This window comes from Rattus norvegicus, chromosome 20 (assembly GCF_036323735.1).
Source record: "Rattus norvegicus strain BN/NHsdMcwi chromosome 20, GRCr8, whole genome shotgun sequence".
Lineage (NCBI taxonomy): Eukaryota > Metazoa > Chordata > Mammalia > Rodentia > Muridae > Rattus > Rattus norvegicus.
In genome coordinates, this window is record NC_086038.1 from 24,750,934 (window position 1) to 24,771,805 (window position 20,872).

A 20,872-nucleotide genomic window follows, 5' to 3' on the forward strand; every position below is an offset into this window, starting at 1 on the left:
TTAGAAGAATAAAACTGATACATGTAATTTCAACTAGCTACAGAAAAATGAGTATGTAAATTACCTATAGTCCATTGCTCCGCATCTCAAAATATATTATTAGTGGGCTTTTTAAAGAAAATAGTCACACCTAAGGTGTTATTACCAACTCGTAAAGGGCAGTGAATTCCACTAACACAGAATTCATATTTCAAAGGAGAGATGGATAGCATCTCACAGCTCCACCACAGTGGGAGTCATTATGCCAGCCACATGTGTGAGGGCTGTATTTCTCATTGGATTACAAATCCAATAAGGGCTTGCTTTGCCTTTGAGTTACTGGCACTACAAATGGTAAATCACGGCACAGTGCGAAAAGGAAAAACCCGTAGATGTTTGGAGGTTTCTAGAATAAAACACTCACGATTTTTTTTCCTCAAATGGACATCCCTAGAAACCATATTGTCCTGATCTTCCATTGTGGAACTCAGTGTGCAGGCTTTCGCAGCTGTCTCCCTTCCATTCTGTCCCACTCCGCTCCTGTATCAAACACACTCATTCAACAACCCAGAAAGGCAGTGTGCTTCTTACCCTGTCTGCCAGTTTGATAAAACATGTCCCTTCAGTCTCTGAGCAAAGCCGCTCAGAGCAAAAGATACCAAAGAAAAATCATGGGAAGCAGGTAAAAACAAATGAAGGATAGCTGAGAGTCCTGCATAAGAAAGAGTCGGCCAGAAAGGGGACGGAGGTGAAAATGGAACCCAGCAGACCAGGGAACCAGTGATATGAATGATCCTACACCCCAGTAAGGCTGCATACAGAAGCAAGAATGAGAAAACAGAAATGACCAAGGCATGTTTCCTTTTGGAAATCATGGAGACCTCAGAAATAGGTCTGGTACTGCACAGGTCAGGTTTCTGTGGGGCCTGTCAACGCTGTTGCCCACAAGTAACAGCTGTATCACATTCCAGTACTCGGAATATTTCAGATTCTTACTTTCCCAAGAGTGCTCCTGTGGATCTGTGCCAGTCTCCTTGGTACATTTTTGGCCAATAACCTTCCTGCCATTTTTAATGACTTCCATTTTAATGATTGAAGAAATAGGCAAAGGCCCAGGCTTGTTTGGGGATTGTCATGTACTTCCCAACTCACCTGTGACTACACAGTCAGGATTGCATCTTGGGAAGCTTATTAGGGATCCTTACTGATGACTGGGAACTTGAAGCATTTGTAGATGAAGGGAGACTGTGCAACATTTCATCAACAGAACTAGAGGAGGAGGAGGAGGACGACGAGGAGGACGAGGACGAGGACGAGGAGGAAAAAAAAAATAAACGACAGTTCAGGAAATTCCCTTGTCAGAAAAAAAAAATAGCAGGACTCTTGGGGAGATCCACAAATGTATAAAGTCAGAGAGGCAGGAAGTATTCTTGCTTTAATAGATACAACTCAATGATACTCGCAATTATTCCCTACATCAAAAATCCAGAAAACAGCTAGCATCTCAGTACAGCCACAGCAGCCACATCAGACTTGCAACGGATATTTAAGACACATTTTTGCCTTGGTCCCACCCCAGTAGTGTCCCCGTGATGAGGCGGGATGATTCAGACCTACCTTCTCCCTGAGGAGGGAAAAAAAAAGAATAATCCAAGTTTTGCTTCCTACGGGGGCTTCTTGAGACACCATCCTTCCCTTCGTGTGTCTTGAAACACTGATGGAACCCAGCACTCTATTCTAGAGGGGCGTCTGAAAACAGAAACTACCCTCTGCAGAAGCAAGAAGTGCATGCCACTGCCTTCTCTATTTTTCCACTTTAAGCATTTGAAGTGCACGCCAATACTGATGCTATCAATGCATACCTTTAAAAGACTTACCATGGCTATCTTTCAAATTACCTTGTATTTTACTTTTACTAATTTGATATTATTTTCCTCATGATTCCTTGATTTTATCTTGTTCTTCTTTTTCTAGACTGTATGTGTATAAACTTATTAGTATGTGTACATATTTCTATAAATAATAATACATAGATGTTGTTTGATTTCTGTGTATTAGTGAGTTTTCCACTTTTCTTCTCACGGTGTTGATATTTAGGTGTAGAAAGGGTGATTATGATTTTTATCAATCTTGAATCTGAGAAGTCCTTGAAACTTCCAGCCTCCCCTAAATTAATTATGTGGAAACAGAAACTTTTAATGCATCTGCACCTGGCATGGAGACTAATTTGGTCATCAAAAACTCACAGGAAAGAAAATCCCAGAAACGGATATGTCCACTGGTGAATTCTAGCAGATATTTTCAGAGTCACAACCTCAGTCTCCTGCAACAAAAGTGAACATTGCAAACCATGTTGTGAAACTGGCATTACATTCACACAGAGCCAGACACAGGCACTGCAGGAGGAGAAGGAGAGAGGCCAATGTCTTTGGTGAAACACTAAATGTTTTCTCCCTACAATGAGCAGTAAGAGGCTATTAATTTTTCCATGGTTCTTATTATTTATATCAGTATATCATGTTATTAGATTTGAAATCTGAATCTAGTAGCAGAATGTGTCCAATATGGAAAACTCCCAGCATGATTTTTGCAACTTTCTTTGAGTCTAAACTATTTAAAAAAAATTTTAAAGATAGCTTTTCTTTAATATCAGGTTTTGAGAGGCATTTCTGGAACACCGAAATTGTATAAAATGGATAGAAGAGTGAGAGGCTTTCTAGTGGAGTTGAATAGTATAATTGAAAATAAAAGTAGCCCTCCAATAAATTTAGTTTACTAGTGTTTACAAGCTCTGGGTTTTGTGTCAAATCAGAAAGAAGATAAAACAAGCAGTCAGTGTTTCTAGAGAAATGGTGAAATTGGGGCAAGCTTCTGTTTCCAGAAAACACAGAAAAATGATCAAAAATAGTGTTCATCACATCTATTTTGCACCAAACAAAAGAATTAATTGTTCTTCTCCCTCAAAATGCAGAACAATTGTCAAGCTTACCTTTTTGCGAGCTTTGGGTATTCTTTGTAGAGTCCTTTTTTCCTGAACCTCTGACAATATTAAGATTCAACTTCTCATTGCTGAAAAGTGAGGGAGACTTCTAACCAAGAAGGGAGAAGTGAGAGCTTCCCTATGACCACCCTGCAGCATGAAGTACAGTCACTCAGTGTTTACCTCTCCTGAGTCAGTACCGCTGAACCAGAGTAACCAACAGTCACATGTACTAGGAATTATCAATGGTTGGTCATCTGGAAAAGTTGCTTTTCAAATGCAGTGACAGCCTTCGCTATCGCTCCAGAGCAGTGCACACAAGCTTGTTAAGATACAGCTGTACAGGAGTGTAACTCATCGAGGCTCCTCTTTACCCACACTTGATATTGGACTCTGACCCTTATAATTAGATGAGCCTCACCCACTGCGGGCCTCAGTTACAATGATGGCTACAGAGGTTGCATTTTACCAATTAGTGATAATGAAAATGTATTAATGAGCCTTTTCAGGCAGATGGAAACAGGCAGAGTCAAACGACAGGTGGATCTTGGAAGAGAGTGGGGAAGAGTGGGGGATAGAACTGAGTGAGCTGGAGGGGTCAAGGACACCACAGGAAAGCCTACAGAGTCAACTACTCTGGGACCATGAGCCCACCAACCAAAGAGCATGCAGGGACTCAACCTAGGCTCCCTACACATTGTAGCAGATGTTCAGCTTGGTCTTCATGTGGGTCCTCTAACAGTTGAAGCAGGAGATGTCTCTGACCCTGTTTCCTGCCATTGGATCCCCTTTCCCTACCTGGACTGCCTGGTTGGGCCTCTGTGGGAGAGGAGTATTTAGTCCTGCTGGGAATGGATGTTCCAGGGTTACTTGGTACCAAAGCAGGGCTTCCTATTCTCTGAGGTGAAGTGGAAGGGCTGTTGGAGAGAGGGATTTATAAGGGTGGGACTGGGAGGAGAGGAAGGAGGGGGCTGTGATTGGGATGTAATGTGAATAAAATAATTAAATAAGAAAAAAACAAATCAAAACAACTGTTTTTTATGTACGTCTGCTTACTAGTTTCAGCTCCATACTCTTGAAGCTGTGTAATTAACAGGTTTCCTCCATATCTTCTACATTGTGCCTTACACTTGATTTCCGATGGTCCCTCCCCATCTTCTATGCGCCTCACAAAGTCATTACATACCAAGCTCCTAGTGTCTAGTGCTCATCTGCTGTGTGCGAGCTATCTTAAAACTAGTGGCTGGGAGCAACAACGATTTCATTGTCTCTCATGGTTCTGAGAAATGGGGTCATGTGTGATTTCAAACACCGGGTTTCTGTGCAGCAGCAGTGGAGATCTGGCTGAGGCTGGAGTAAGAGAAGGATTAGCTGGACTAAAATGTGAGAAAGTGCATGCACACCCAATCCCAGCAGCTCACACCGGCCTTTGTCCTAGAAAAAAGACTCTCTCCATTGGCTGTGGATTTACTATAAATCTTGGGTCCTATAGCCCAGCAGTTTTATGTTCCGGAAAGAAACATTCTAAGACAGAGTAGGAGCTAAATATGAGTCACTCCTAATGAGAGATAAGCCTAAATTGAACTTTGGCTTCTTTTAAAAGCAAATAATTATGTTTAGTCAAATATCAGCAGGAGGGTTGGGGACAGGGACAATGTTTGCCATTTAATGGCCAGTGTTTGGCCTCAGATCTGACCTTCTCTTCTTTCTCACCTAACTAAATTGTATGTATCTCTACATCAAGCACTGTGATTTCTGCCCTTGTACCTTTGCACAGGCGCTTATATTATACATTACTTGTATGCCAGGCTCCTAGTCACTCTTTGAACCCAGCAGACGCATGTTCTCCTTTGTGAAGCCCATGGACCTCTCACCCTGGAGTGGGTCGCTCTCCCCTCTTGCCATGGAGTAGGTTGCTCTCCTCTGAGTGATGCAGTACTCAGGACTTTCCATCTGGTCACTACAGCTTCTGTCTGTCTGTCTGACTGTCTGTCTGTCTGTCTGTCTGTCTTTTCAACACATCCCAACTGCAGTTTCCCCCCCACAATGCTCATTTTACTTATTGCTTTGGCTGATCCCTTGACAACCAGGACCCCAATTTTTCAATCCCCAAATCACCAGTTCCTTAAAACACTGTATGTACAGGAATTCACGTGATCAGAAGTTGCATCACCACCCATAAAACTTTGAACTGAAATACACTTTAGCTCTCTTTCATGGCCAATGCAGAATCTGTCAAAAAATGTGTTAAATGTCTTTCAAAGTCCCCCATATGTATCACTATATTTATATAGAGTCACAGAATTTCCAGGTGCCCATATAATACAGTCTGCTTTGGACCACCCTGACTTGGACCTCCCAATTAACAATTTAGCCTGTTAATTATTTTAGTGGATATTTCCTCTCTCAGAAGTACCTTAGTTTGGATGGCAAAGTATATATATATACCAGAATTTCCGATGATAAACTAAATAGACCAGAAACCAAATACCTAGTTTCTAAGACAGGGTGTGCTGTCTCCTTGTTCAGACCAGAGAAAATAGGACACTTTCACTTTGGCTGTTAGCTGAAGTTGTTGGTGATGGGTGTCAGGCATCTCTGCACCCCAATAGGGTCTATTCTCAGGTGCAAGAAGCTCTTCCAAGGCCACATGCCCCCCAGGAATGACCCACAGACAGTAGCCGATGGCTACAGAGAAGCAGGCTCGGTTGTCCTGCCTTAGTCCTAGCAATCCAGAAGTACTCCCAGCTCCAGAATTCTAAGGCGATTAAGAATCCGTTGTGTTTGGCTTTGCTACTAGTCTCACCTGCATCACAAAATCTCCTGAGGGGATTTCCCAATAAGCCGTACCTGTGCTAGCCTTGATTTCAGTCTGCACCTATGCTACTTGACAACTCTCTCCAATGTTTTCTGTCAAATGCTGGCCGGCAACTGCACTACCCATAAATTTTGCCAAAGTAAGAATCATTCTTTGGTCCTCATTTACTTAAGTCATTTCTGCCATCCGATATGGTTCTTTTTCTGTGTAAGAAAAAAACTAAGTAAAACCTATTGTTATTACAAAAAAATAATAAATAATGAACTAGAAAGTAGAGGTGCCCCAGTGGGAGCACCACTACACACAAAGAAAATGACCCACCCAAACCTCTGCTAACAGGAAACAGATAAAAGGTTCTGTGCCTTCACGCAAACAGGCTGAGAGTATGCGACCTTCTAGAACTTTTCCAGTGTAAGGCTTTGGAAGGAGTCCATATCTCACCCATTAAGGCATCCTCCCTTGCTTCCCGGTTATTTCAGTTTCACAGACATCTCCATGTTCAATGTCAGAAGCTACACATATAAAGTCTCACCCACATGACCCCCTAAATCTGAGCTGAACAAGGTAATAATAATAGGCATGCCAAACTCTACACGGGACAGCCGCAAGGCCTCAACGCTACACAGAAAAGCTATAAGCAAGTAAGACATGCTGAGAGCAGTATCGTCTTGTCTTCCCCAGGGAAGCACCTCTCTCTCTGTATCTGTCTCTCTCTGACTCTCTCTCTCTCTCTCTCTCTCTCTCTCTCTCTCTCTCTCTCTCTCTCTGTGTGTGTGTGTGTGTGTGTGTGTGTGAGACTTTCTCTCTGACTCTCTATGTCTCTCTCACTCTCTCTCTCACTCTCTCTGTATCTCTCGCTCTCGCTCTGTCTCTGTCTCTCTCTCTCTCTCCCTCTCTCGCTCTCTTGCTCTCTCTATGTGTGTGTATGAATATATAAATGTACTAACAATTAATATTAAAAAAAGAGTCAAGTACAGTAAACCTGAACTGATAACAATTCTAATATGTGGTCCACAGAGGGAAAACAAGTGGGGGAAAGTAGGTCTAATAAATTTTCCACCTGTTCTGAATCTATGTTTGCTGTCTATTGTATGTGTTTATATACATATGTAGTGGGGTGCTGTCTATGTAAGCACATGGAAATGTACACTTCAAGCATCATTCCTCAGGCACCATCTACACTGTTTATTTTGAGGCCGGGTCTCCCCTGGCCTGGGATTCGTACTGTTTCAGCTTAACTGGCTTGTTACTACCTCTGCAGCACTGACACAACACACACACTCCGACAACTCCTGGCTTTGTGATGTGGGTTCCCAGGGACCCCACTCACGACTCCTTGCTTGCATGACTAGCACCTCACCAACTGAGCCATTTCCCCAACTCCACACGTAGAAAATGTTTAGTCCTAACGCGTCTTTTGTAATAACAGCCATTACTCATGGGTACTCTTAACTAGGATAAATTATATGATAATTAATTTATTAGAATAAATGAGCTAAGGCAGCAGCTATTTCTAAAATGGACTTTCAAGAAAGGCACCTGTGTGGGTTGGATATGTGATGGGATCTCGGAATATCTCTTGGTAGGCTTTGCTGATCCATAGCAGCTTCCTGAGGTAAGTATAAGCATTAGATTCATACAAATGAAACTGATTACTGACTATCAAAAGCCAACATCCAACATTCAACATTCAACACCAATATGATCTGAACACACTCCCCCCAAAATTCCTGTGTCTGCTGATATCTAGAAGCTCAAACATGATACTCACCTTCAAAACCTATTTTCATTGGTTATAAAAATACCACCATATGAAGATACTCATTTCCCAGAGTCCTTTCTCTTCTTAGAGGATAGTTTGGCTTAAGTCTGAAAAATTCCTTACGTGTGTTTTTTAACCAAAACAATGAGTCAGACCTAGCCAATCGTGGAAGTATAGGAAATCCTATTGAAAATATTTATTCTTAAGTTTTAAGAGACAGAGGCTGTGTTTTCTCTGATCCTCTATGCTCTCTGGAGTGTGTCTTCAAATGAATAAAATTCCTAGGTTGCAATATGGCCAGATGCAAATCCAAATGGTAGGACTGTGGTGGTGAAAAAAAAATGTTCCTCGCACTTCACATAGATCTTTGGAAGAAGCCTGAATTTCCAAAAAGGAGACTTCCCTCACAAGATTCAGTCATAAAACTTAAGTAGTGCCTGAAATTCATTTCATGTCAGAGGTTCTTTCTTCGTTGGATGGTGTATACGGTACACACTCACTTCATTCTTTCTTGCATTTAAAATATAACTCAGCCTTTTCCAGGTGCCAGGCCTGGTGTCTGGGGCCTGGGAAAAACATTAAACAAAGCAAACATGTGGCTTGCCAGAATGACCTTAGAATTTGAGGTCTATTTCCTACAGTGGGTCCACAAAGAAAAGAATTGCTCAGTTGACTAAGGAAAACTGATACTGACCAATGGAGTGGATTCTGCAGAAACATTGACTTCCCAATTCTCATAATCTACATATCTATAGTGACCATTTTGGAATTTTAGTTTCTTTTTAAAAGCACACAGAAATATTGTAAGGCTATGTTTTCATTTTAATGACAGGTGTGGGATATGGGGCTGCTTCAGCGCCCCACAGCAGCTGACTATGATTTGCCAGCTTCAGATGGTTTCTGTGACTGTGTGACATTAGGAATTCTGAGGACTTTTCAGAGGGTGTACAAATGCTAGGGAGCTGAGATGGGGGGTGGGTCATTGGTGCGTTGTTCATGGGTAGGTGATTGGTGGGTTATTAGTGAGTTATTAGTTGGCGGTGGTGGTGGTCACAGTCTGTTAAGTAGTCATTCATGAAGAAGAAACAAGAAGAAATTTGACATCCTGATGGCAAAGATCAAAATTTGCCCCCAAAGAACTCGACACCCCTAACATCAGGGAGTAGTTTAACAATGACACTGCCCCCTTTCCATTCCCTAACTTTATTCAGGGATCTCTTTCCTTTCTTCTCTATGCCTTTTTTCTCTCCTATCTAGTGTTAGGGGGTTGAACAAGTGGAAAGGAAGGGATGCAGAAGGGTAGAAGAAAAAACCCACAAAGTAGCAAAAGACCAGCTCTAAGTTATCGTTAGAGATGGAATTGAGGTGGAGGGTCTTTAAGATGGGCCCCACCTGATCATATGAACTCTAAAGGGCAGTTTTCTCTCGAAGTGTGTCTGGCATCACCAGTGGCGTTGGAAGCACACAACATCACTAGCTGTGAAAGGGTGTAACAAGGACCATGAGTAAAGAGGCAAACATATCATCCAGGACATGGGATCGGGTCTGAAATGGATGCTTATTCAGGACTCCAGAAAACAGTGCAGCCCTCCAACACGGTGACTTCAACTCAGTGAGATCTTAACCAGGTTTTTCACCTGTAAAGCGACTAAGGAATTTGAAGGATTAAGGCACCAGGTCTGCCAGTCTTGATGGCACACACCTTTCATGGCAGCTCTTTGAAGGCAGAAGCAGGCAGAACTCTGTGAGTTCAGGGCCAGCCTGGTTTACATAGCAAATTCCAGGTCAGTCAAGGTTACATAATGAGACCCTGTCTTAATAACAACAATAAGACATTAAGTATGTGGTGATTTGTTATAGCTACAATAGAAACCAGCAACTGTCTATTCTGTTTCTCTCTCTCTCTCTCTCTCTCTCTCTCTCTCTCTCTCTCTCTCTCTCCACACACACACACACACACACACACACACAGAGAGACACACACATACCACACATATACATGTACATGTATATGTGTGGTATGTGTGTGTAAGAGAAAGAGAAAATACAAATGTCTTCCTAATATAACAAGAAATACATAGATTCAATGACAAATATAATACAAACTTCCTGTTTTTTAAAAGATTATTTCAACTCAGGATAGCCATGTGCTCCGATGGACTGAATCTGAAGTAGACATGTTCCACTGATAACCAGGCTTTGGACTCAGCAGACATTAAATGTGAAGTTGAGCCTTGATGTCACATTCGCACAAGAGATCCACAGACTCTGCGAGCATTCATCATACCTTAAGAATTTGTGACTTCCTTTTTGTCTAAACCAGAAGGCTAGACAAACTGAGTCTGTAAACACAAAGAACCTTTCCTACGTGTGTCCCCAAGCAGGGTCTTCATCAGTGCAGCTCAATTACAATAGGCACTGATGATCTTCGGAAGCAAACTGGGCACATCGAGGAAGAGGAAGATCCTTCAAAGTTCCAGAGCTCTCCTAAAGATGCTGCACACACTGAGCAAGGTTTGACCTCAGCTCAATCCAAGAAATAAAACTCCCTGTCCATTGGACCCAATAAAGGAAACTGGACAGATGGCTCAACAGTTAGGAGTACTTAGTGCTCCTACAGAGAACCTGATTTCAGACCCCAGCACCCACGTGGCAGTGTGTGATATCTGTAGCTCCAGTTCCAAGGGGACCTGATACCCTCTTTGGGTCTCTGTGAGAACCCAAAAGGTCTCTGTGATAAATTTAGACATATAGGCAAGACATTCATATACATAAAACAAAAATAAGGTTTTAGAGTAGGATCTCCTTGGATTTAACATCCTGCTAGTAGGCTTCAAATTCTCAGTGATTTTACCTTGAAGTTGGTGTTACTAAGTAGGACAAGGAGACCCATGTCTAGGGTAGAACACGGTCCCACTGCCAGGAAGGGTACTGAGATGAACCGTTGATGCTGCAGTCCCTCTGAATATGACCTTAGCAACCACGAGGGTAGTTCATGGTCATGAGCCTGGACCACAGATAACTTTGAAAATCTGGGTCCCCACTGCATAAGTAGGCTGCCCTTCTGGGAAACATAGTATTAGGTAGAAACCAGACTTATTTTATTTCATTTATTAAGAATGACTAATTTTTAAAAGTTTCTTTGCTTGTTTTAAATAACATCAGCTTTGTTTTCATTTTGTACTAGACCTTACAAATCATGAATCTATCTCTATTAATCTATTAGGTTAATGTGGAAATTGTAAACCTATGTATCTACAACAAGGGCAACCTATTTTAAAGAAAGTGGATTTGCCTATGATTTCACAGTTTATATATAAAATAAGTATATGTATAACTTGACTACACTTTATAAAGACGAGAATAATATTAATACTTTTCAGTTTCCAGGTTGCTTGTGATTGATGAACTGCCCTAAGCAATCTTTAATAAGAAAATCTCATATGCTAAAAATGGTAAGATTCTAGCTTCAGATATCCAAGCAGGACATGACGTTACTAACATGTGCTTCTTATTAACAAAATCTGCTTCTCCGCCTTGATTTCTTGACAGGAAAGAGCCTTTGTCAGTAGTAAAATCATCAAATATTAAGAATACAGAGATGTATCAAATGTGTTCTAGGGTCTTGAAAACTCATTTTAGCACATTTCACTTCTACCTAAATCAATCCAAAACTTTCCATTTCTTAGCCAAAAAGTCATATTCTCTGTGATTAATTACTGCCCAAACATACCTGTATCAATCTTGAATTGTTCCACTTATAAGTGGGTAGATAAAATATTCTTAAAATAACTATGCAGTTCAGTGATTTAAGAAGTTTTCATCTCTTTATCTGTAAGAGATACATTCCATAATCCCCAGTGGATACTTGAAATATAGTTCTAAACTCTAAATACACAGTAATTCTTCCTATATAGACATGTCTGTGACAGTTTCATTTATAATTTAAGAACAGTAGAAAAAAGAGAATATCATCAACCACAAATTATATAGAATAATAATAAACATATACTGTATTGAAGTTATTTTTAAACATGTCATTTTTTGAGTTTCCCATGTAATTATTTCAGTTGACAGTTTGCTATAAGGAATTAAGGCCACAGGAGCAAGCCCATAAATATGCAGGGATGAAAGTAAAGCTAAGAGTTCCTGAGATCTTCTTGCCTTAGCAACGGCACTGAGATCAGAACAAAGGTGACAAATGCTCCATCAACAGATATGATACAGAATCAAAGAAAATGGACGTTGAAACAAATACAATCTACACATTTCCAAATTTTCTGAGTGAGTCTAACAGCAAGCATGTGGCACTGTGTCATATTTTGGGGAACACAAAGCACTCTCCACACTGCCTGAGATTTTTAACCCTTCAAACACAGCTCTAGATCCCCACACCATAGATGTACCCTATTCCCATCAGAACCCTAACTTCTCATGGCCCTTGGTCGCCAGCTCTACTCTAACCAACGTACCCCTTCTATTTTCCTTTGGTCCCCTAAATTAGTGTGCAATAATAGTTTGGTACCTCAAACACTGACTCTCTGACTGAAATGAAGAGACTTCTACAACCAACCAATCATGTTTAAACACTTCTCTGGTTCCGATTTCAACCCTACAAAGTCCTAAAATTACGCTTCATCTTGAACACACACACACAAACACACACAGAACCCACTCTTAAAGCCAATTTGCATGAAACCACCTACTCCTTTTCGGGTGACTGTATTTCATATATAAAAGCACTCCAAGCAAATACTCAAAGCCATTCCAGGAAGATGCAAGGAGGAGAAGAAACTGGTCGCCTACATTACTCATGTACTCCGACAGCAGGTCCTGGAGAGCCTGGCGGATGGCATTGCACTCAGCGATGATCCGTTCCCGGTGGAGGTCCCTGGTACAGGAAGAGTCAGCCAACAGTGCAGCCCCACTGATGATGGCTTCTAGGCGTTTCTCTAGTGGTGGTCTTAAGTCTTCCTCTGTCACTGTGAGTGGGTTCAGGACAATTAAATTCTGGGAGAAGAAAACATTTAGATGGTTAGGACTCTGGAAGACCATTTTATTTAGGCTTCCCAATTAGAAGCTTATATTATGCTTTTCTTGCCTCCATAGTTCACACAGAAGAACGTGTAGCAATTACTGTTTGGCTGGATGATAAACGTTTTGTATTTAGGAGCTTGAGTTCTACTGCCAGACAGTCCTGGATTCAAATCTTGCCCTTCCCATTCACGAGAGGGCCTTGTCTCCCCATGCCTCCCTTACATCTGTAAAGCCTCAGTATTCCTGATGCTTATGCCCTAAAACTGTCAGAAGAGTTATACAAACACCTAACAGGGTGACTGGTGTGCCCAGAAGCACAACAGTAGTAGCTCCAAGCTGCATGGCCGCTTTCCACATGCACTGTCTCATCCTAACACGGAGGATGCCGGCAGCCAGAGTGTGATGGGCTACACGTTCCAGCGGCTATGTGAGGCTGAGAGGCTTTTACCCAGGGTCAAAGAGCAAATAAGCTTTGAAGTTCAGATGCATAACTCTGTCTCGTAATTCTCAACTCAATGTCGTTTTCATTATACCTCACTGTAAGTCCCAGGTGCTAATTAACTTTACTGCTAATGTATCAGAGAAAATTCTGGCTTTTAATTATTCATTTAAAAAGTAGAACTCCTGATGCTGAAGAGATAGTTCATCGGTAGCAGCATGATCGGCTCTTGGAAAGGATCAGCGTGCAATGGCAGTACCCACAGAGGGCAGCTCACACGCACCTGGACTCAAGCTCCAGGGGATCTGGTGCCCTCTTCTGGACACTGTGGGCAACTGCACATGAACACACACACACACACACACACACACACACACACACACACTGTTTAATGATAAGGTTAAGGTAAAACAAAGAGTCACGCTTAAGAGAGCAACTCACTTCAGAAAGACAGAGAGCCATGGTAAAGCATAGGGCCCTGGAACCCGCACGCCACAGAGTACAGTGTAAGCCAGAACTCAGATGTGATGTGGCAAGCTTAACTATCTTACAGCACTCAGGAATCCTCCCTTCCCTTAAATTTTTTTTATTCTACTGTTCTGTTTACTTGAACAAAATAAATGAGAGCACAAGGTGCGGCTTACTGGCTTGCTGGCCATAACTTGCTCAGCTTCCTTTCTTATAGAACTCATGTTAACCAACTCAGGGACGGCACCACCCACAACGGGCTCTCCCCCACCAATCACTAACTTTAAAAATGCCCTCTAACCAGGTCGCATGGAGGCATTCCTCTCAGTTGTCTCAGTTGAGGTCCCATCCTTTCAGATGACTCTAGCTTGTGTCATGAGACTAACATGAAATTGACCAGCACAGCCGCTGGAACATTTGTGATCCAGATCTGCAGAAGCCAAGATATGGCAACTGCCCTTGTGCTTACCAGGGAGGGGTGGACTAAGAAACTGGCTCACGGTGTGCGTGTAGATCGTGGTATGTGGTCAGCCCCCAGAATACCATATAAAATGACATCCGTGACCACACAGACGAGCCCGGAAGACATTAAGTTACTTGAACTGAGTCATACACAGAAACTTACCCAAACACGCATATACACACAGATGCGCGCACACACACACTTGATGCATGTGATATTAATTATACGTGGGACCTAAAAATTTCAAAATCACTGAGATACAGAATAGTACGGAAGTTTTCGGAGGCTGCGGGTGGCTTGTTAATCTGAAGGCCCAAACAGGTGTTGAAGAGTCACCTCTGTACTCAAAAAGGTATTGTCTCTTGCTTGCTGATATACTTTAAATTGTTTTCAAAAATTCTATACATGCATGTGTGCATGTGTGTGTGCATGTGCATGGGCGTGTAAACACAGGTGTACCTGGAATTGTCAGATATCCCTAGAGATGGAGTGACAGGCAGCTGTGGGCCATATGACATGGGCCATACGACGCTGGGGCTGGGGATCAAGTGTATCTGTGTCCTCTGCAAGATTCGTAGTCTTAACCTCTGAGCAATCTTTCCAGGTTGCTTGTTAATATTTTTAATTCTAAAAATTAAGCAAAACCGTGCTCCTAGTAAAATTCCCCAGTCATATACTTTGGTGTGTGACAAGAATTTAAAATGAATATAGAGACCAAAAAAAAAAACAGTGCCTGTGCACAGATGTTTATAGAATAGATAGATGTTTATAGTTAATAGTTGCCAAAGCTTAGATGCAACTAAAGTGCTACCAAGTAGATAATAAATAAACTTTAGTCCACTTAGACAATGGAATATTACTCAGGACTAAACAGAGACTAGGAGTCAAGCCATGGAAAGACATGCAGGGAAGAAAAATGTATATAGTAAGCTCAAGACGGCAGCCTGGAAATGCTACACCCTGGTGATTCCAACCTATGGCTCAAAGAAGGAAGGGACTACGAACACAGTAAAAACATCAGTGGTTCTCAGGATAGAGAGAAAGAAGGAAGACATGAAGATGTGGATAGATAAGGTACTTTGACACAGCAGAAATACGTGGAATGGCGGTGTTACAGTGGTCAGTGTCATATGTATCTTTCCTAACCTCTGGATGACAGCAAGTGGCCAACCTGCAAACTGTGGGCAGGACAGAAACTGTCGCAGTGGCACAGGTTCAGCAGCTGTGCCACCCTTCCTGGGAACACCAGTGATGGGGGAGGCCATGCAAGTGCTGGGGCAAGGAGGTGTACATGGGGGTGACGCTTGTCGACTGTATTATGAAGGAAAGGAGGCTGCAGAGATGGCTCAGCCCAGGAAGTACTGGCTGCGGCATGGATTGTCAGGCCTGAGTTGTCTCTAAAACTCACCCGTGGAGAGTCAGGTAACATGGAAACAAGCTCCCATCATTCTTAGTGCTAACAAATGGGAGGATTGTGCACAGTGAGATTTGCTGGCCGTCGAATCAGTGCCATGTGGGTTCAATGAGAGAACTTGTCTCAGAAAACAACGATGCAAGCAATTCAGAAGGGCACCTAATACTGACCTCTGGCCTAAACACACACGCAGATACACACACACACACACACACACACACAAACACATACATACACACACATACACATACACACACACATACACACATACACACACACACAACACATACACACATACACACATACACACACATACATACACACACATACACATACACACACACACATACACATACACACATACAACACATACACACATACACACACATACTCACACACACACACACGAGGATGAAAAGGAAGACACATCTGACCTCAAAGCATCTAGGTTGGGCTCTTCATCGGTATCACTTTAGGTCTAAGAACTGATGGGAGTCATTCCCTTCCATTTATACTAGGAAAGGAGTTCAAACAGTGGCGGCCTTTGTTTCAGTCCTTATAAAGAAGACAAGTAAAATCTACAAGATCATGTAGGATTTCAGGTGACTTCTTCTGACAGTATTTGTATGCTTGGTTGATCTGTTTTGAGGCAAGGTCTTATTCTGTTGCCCAGGCTGTCCTCAAACTCACTCTGTAGCCCGACCTAATGTCAGATAACCCAAACTGGCCTTGAACTTGAGATTCTTATGCCTCAACCTGCCCCATGATAATATTCCAAGCATAAACCATGGCGCTTGGATTTTTCTTTTAGTTTTCATTGCTGGGGGTTAAAACACAGCAGACAAGGGTGATACTACTGAACCCTCATCCTCAGTGATAGGCCCACATCAGTGTCCCGTTGGCTAATGCTACTCTCGACTTTAAATGCCTTGACATCTGCACCTGATGAATGCAGCTCTACACTACCGTGAAGGAGGCCCCACACCCAGAAAGAAAGGCCTAAAATACCACCCTGTACGTAGCATGTACTTGGTTATTAATTCCGTACATATTTATTAATTACTATTTTTCAGATTCTGACCATTATTTTTATCCCTGTCTTCAAAGAGAAAAACAAGCACATCTAAAGCAGACAGAATCACAGCATCAGTGTGGCTGGAAAAGTTTTCTGTATTTTAATGAACAGGATGTAATAAACCTTATTCATCATCCGCAAGCTGCACAAGGTGTGATTGGGATTGATCGGATTTACATTCCAAACACTAAAACTCTCACACCTATTCTCCAAAGCGAAATTGCCTATCAAAAGAGATGCAGCTATGGTTATAATCAAGTACCAACACTCTTCACAAAAACACACGCGCGCTGGGCTTCAAGTTGAGAGCCGCAGAAATAACAATCATGTAGCATAAATAATGCTCCCCTGGTAACTGCATTATCAATCTTCAGAATGAGCGATAAAAATGGAATAAAATTTCTCCTTCTGATTACGACAGAGAACAGTTCTGAGAAAACTCACAAGTTCTCCCCTGCATGGAGTCACCCTTCCTTTAGCACATTTCCACTCCATCTGAAGAATGGACAGTTTGGATATAGAAACTGTGAGTGAGAGCATGTATGTGAATAAATGCCTATACATCAGCAAGATGGTCAGCCCTCGTTCCGGAGAGTAAGACTTAGGTGATTAATGCACTGATACGGGCACAAGTTTGACTACATGTTTGCCCATATGTTAAAATGTAAAAATTAGTATTATAGACAAATAGCAAATAGTTGAAAGATGATCAGTTGATTGGAAGAAAATCACACACAGAAATTCCTTCATTTTTTTTCCTCCTCTATAAGACAAATGTAGACCATTTAAACTAAACAAGGAGATATATGGGGAGTTACATCAAAATACTGGTTGATAAGTCAGTCATGTAATTCATTTCACGAGAGGTAATAACATTCTTAGGTACTTAGAGTTCAGCAGCCTGGTCTATGCAACACACCAGTTTAGGAAGTCTTCCTTGTTTTGTCTGGGGGTGGTGGAAACAAAATGGGCCTTGAAGGAATCTCTCTTTAAAGCTTCTCTACACAGGCTTAGAACATGGCACTCTGAGCTGTTGACTGTGTTGTTGGACTGCATGTTATCACCATGATAGACTGGAGTGATAAAGATCAATAAAGAAATAAATCAGGGTTTCGGTGTGGATCATCTATTTGGAAGCACGTTTTCAGATTTAGTCTCTCTCTCCATAGTGGTCTATTTTCAAACAGTGATTAACTTATTCTGTTTATAATGATCTCAGAGAAAAGACTGTATTTTACATCCAAATATTTTTATCACAGATTTTATGTGCAGTAAAAATATAATATGTGCCTCTCTTTTAACATCACCATTAGAATCAACCACATTGTCTCTAGTGACGGAAACCTAATCGAGTACAACCGTGTACACTGTGAGCAAACGCTTGAATCATTCCTGTTGTTTGCAGATGCTGTGCCTGCAGAGTTCCCCAGAAAGCACCTCATCGATGAAGACGGAGAGAAGAGGCATAGGGGTGGGGGGAGGAAGAATAAGGCCATTGGCACTTTATTTTTGCTTGACTCTACCTTGCACTTTTCTCAGTAATTATGTCTCTTGAGGAAAATAGCAGGTTAATTACAAGCCCTGGACTCATAGAATGTGCACAGCAGAAGAAGAAAACGTAGCACTCTGACACAGCTGTACTTCATAGCTGTAGAACTCTAAAGGCCACGTCCATGCCGTAGTCCCTTGAGGAATGATAAGAGGGGACACACCTTCCAGGTGGAGACAATTTCTCAAGAAACTGTCTGTCAGAGCTGGGTACAGTGGCTGGCTCATGCCTGGAATCTCAACACTCCAGAGGCTGAAGCAAGAGCTTCACAAGTCCCAGGCCCCTGAAAAAGCAAAAAAAAGGCACCTCCCTGACGCTTTTGATGTGGTCCCCAGTATTTCCCCATTTCTTCCAGAGCACTACTTTTTAAAGACAGGAGATTCTGAGTAATTTGAAATTGTACCCAGCTAACCAACAAAAAAATGTCCTTGGCCTGGTAAGAATTTTCAAACCTGTTCTTTTTCTGGAGAGAAATGGACTATTAAATATAAATTAACTCAAATATTTCTAGCTAACAGGGCTAAGAATAAAATTGCAAGCATTAGCCTAAAAGTGTCATAAAGAATTATGATTTTTAGATTCCACATGAAGCTACATTGTAAAATAACACAATCTGGATGAGGTTGTACTGACTCTTACACAAATATATCTGCATACATAGACATACATACATACATACATACATACATGCATACATACATGCATACATACACGAAGATGGAGGAATAGAAGATGGATGGATAGATAATGATAGATAAATAGATGATAAACATGATAGATAGATAGATAGATAGGTAGATAGATAGATAGACGGACAGACAGACAGATACCCTAGAACACTATCTAAAAGCTCTTCCTATAATGAGATTTTCTATACTGACCATGGTTTGATATGGCTAGAACAGCCAGGGATGGTACAGATAAGAAGTGGTTTTTAGGTTTTGTTTAAATGATGATTAATTTTAAGTGACTATGCTAGTGACTAATCTAGTGACTGCAAGTTTTAATTTTCATTTTTGTGGCATGAGGTTCTTTTGCTGTCTCATCTCAGGCAAGTTCTAGCAGTTGGAACTTGATGACACTGGCCTTTGACGATGCCTGAGCCCCACAAGAGGAGATGGTGCTTCAGTCCTGCCATATGTTACTTAAGAAACCTTTCCTATGCCACAAGACAACTGCCAGGGCCTGTCTAGACCTACAGAGGGAGATGTGCTATAGGTGAAGGGACCCTTTCTCAGGGGCTGCCAAGATGGTTCGGGAATGAGAGTGCTTGTTGAAGGGCTATGAGGACATAAGTTCAGATCCAAATAGAGACAGAAAAATCCAGTCAGCTACAGTATAAAGATAGTATGCATGGATATGAAGACAGAAACACGTATCCAGAGAGGGAAATTCTGAAAGGAAGAGTGGGGATGATTATCAAAACCAATATTCATCCCATCCTGCTCTGTAGAGAAATTTTAATCCTGCAGCATGGTTGCTCTGGCAAGAGATCACATCCAAAGCTATGATCTTTCTGGAATGCAGACATATCCTTAGATTATACACCATTAATCCCTAACATTGAAGGTAAGGCTTGTTTGTAGAAGGAAGCAGTCATGTTTGAAAGTGAAGCCTAACTGAGGGGCAGACAAAGTGACAAAACAGAGAAAGATTTGACGGAAATGAGTCAGAGATAGGATATACCCAACTTTCATGAGAACATACAGGAAAGATAGGCAACTTAACAGAGCAGCAAAGAGAGACGGAGACAGACAGACAGAGGAGGGGGTGGCAGTTTTTTTTTTGTTTTGTTTTGTTTTGGTTTGGTTTGGTTCTTTTTTTTTTTTTCAGAGCTGGGGACCGAACCCAGGGCCTTGCGCTTCCTAGGCAAGCGCTCTACCACTGAGCTAAAGACAGAATGAGGCAGATAATTAGAAGGACCCAGAAGATTAGAACACATTGCCAGAGTTGGTTTGAGGCCAAGTGGAGCAGTTCAACTAGAAGCTGAGAGAAGCTGATTTTAATCAGTCAGCTTGTAGAGGAGTTTGGGCCACAACATCTGAGCTGAGTCAGCCAACCCGAGTTCAGAGAGAGCTAGAATGGGTAAGCTTATACAGCAATAAGCCTCCACAATGACAATTACATCTGGCAAATAAAAGTTACTTTTACATTGCTCCACTTCACAACCCAACAGGGTGTAAATGTGTGACTGCAGATGTCAGTCCCTGGATTCCATGCCTTTGACATTAAGACCAGCAGCTGATAAATCATTGGATTCAGAAGCGACTTTCATATCTTCTTGCCTTACTAGGCATGATGGCACATTCAAAAGTTGACCAGGAAAATTATTAATGTGGGATTATTCTTTATATTGCTTATTTGTATTTATAGTGCTTTGAAATTTTTACAAAAAATAAAGCCTTTCTTACCAGTCTGATCATATATATATGGAGTGGATATATATATATATATGGAGTGGAGTGTGTGCTTACATATGCACTGCGTGCATGAGTGCACATGTGTGTTTTAATTGGTAAGGAAAGGACACGGGAAAAAGAGAAGTAACGGAAAGGAAAGGAAAAAGAGGGTGGGAGGACAGTGAAAAGGGTACTGAGGAAAAGAAAAGCAGAGACAAAAGAGATTGTAAAAGGGGTCAGCGCAAGAGAGAGCACAGTTATTTGCCACCAAGTCCAATAACCCGAGTTCAATCTGTGCATGGTGCAAATAGAAAACTGACCCCTACAGGTTATTCTCTTACCTCCACAGATGCAATATGGCACACACAGTCAAACACACACACACACACACACACACACACACAGTTGAACACAGACACATCTCCACGCTTTCTCTCTCTCTCTCTCATACACACACACTCAAACACACACACACTCAAGCATGCACAC

The 20,872-nt window shown here is 41.7% G+C and overlaps 1 protein-coding gene across 11 annotated transcripts in view; it reads right to left on the reverse strand.

Moving 5' to 3' along the window:
• The window catches only part of Ctnna3 (catenin alpha 3), a 1,585,684-nt gene that overhangs the window by 1,137,918 nt on the left and 426,894 nt on the right, over positions 1-20,872 (reverse strand). For all 11 annotated transcript variants that reach the window (XR_010060727.1, NM_001426985.1, XM_039099277.2 and 8 more), the window contains one exon: positions 12,346-12,549. Coding sequence is in view for 10 of the 11 variants with exons in the window: in NM_001426985.1 (NP_001413914.1) it covers positions 12,346-12,549 (204 nt within the window). In the remaining variant the exon portion in view is untranslated. The remainder of the gene's footprint in view (positions 1-12,345; positions 12,550-20,872) is intronic.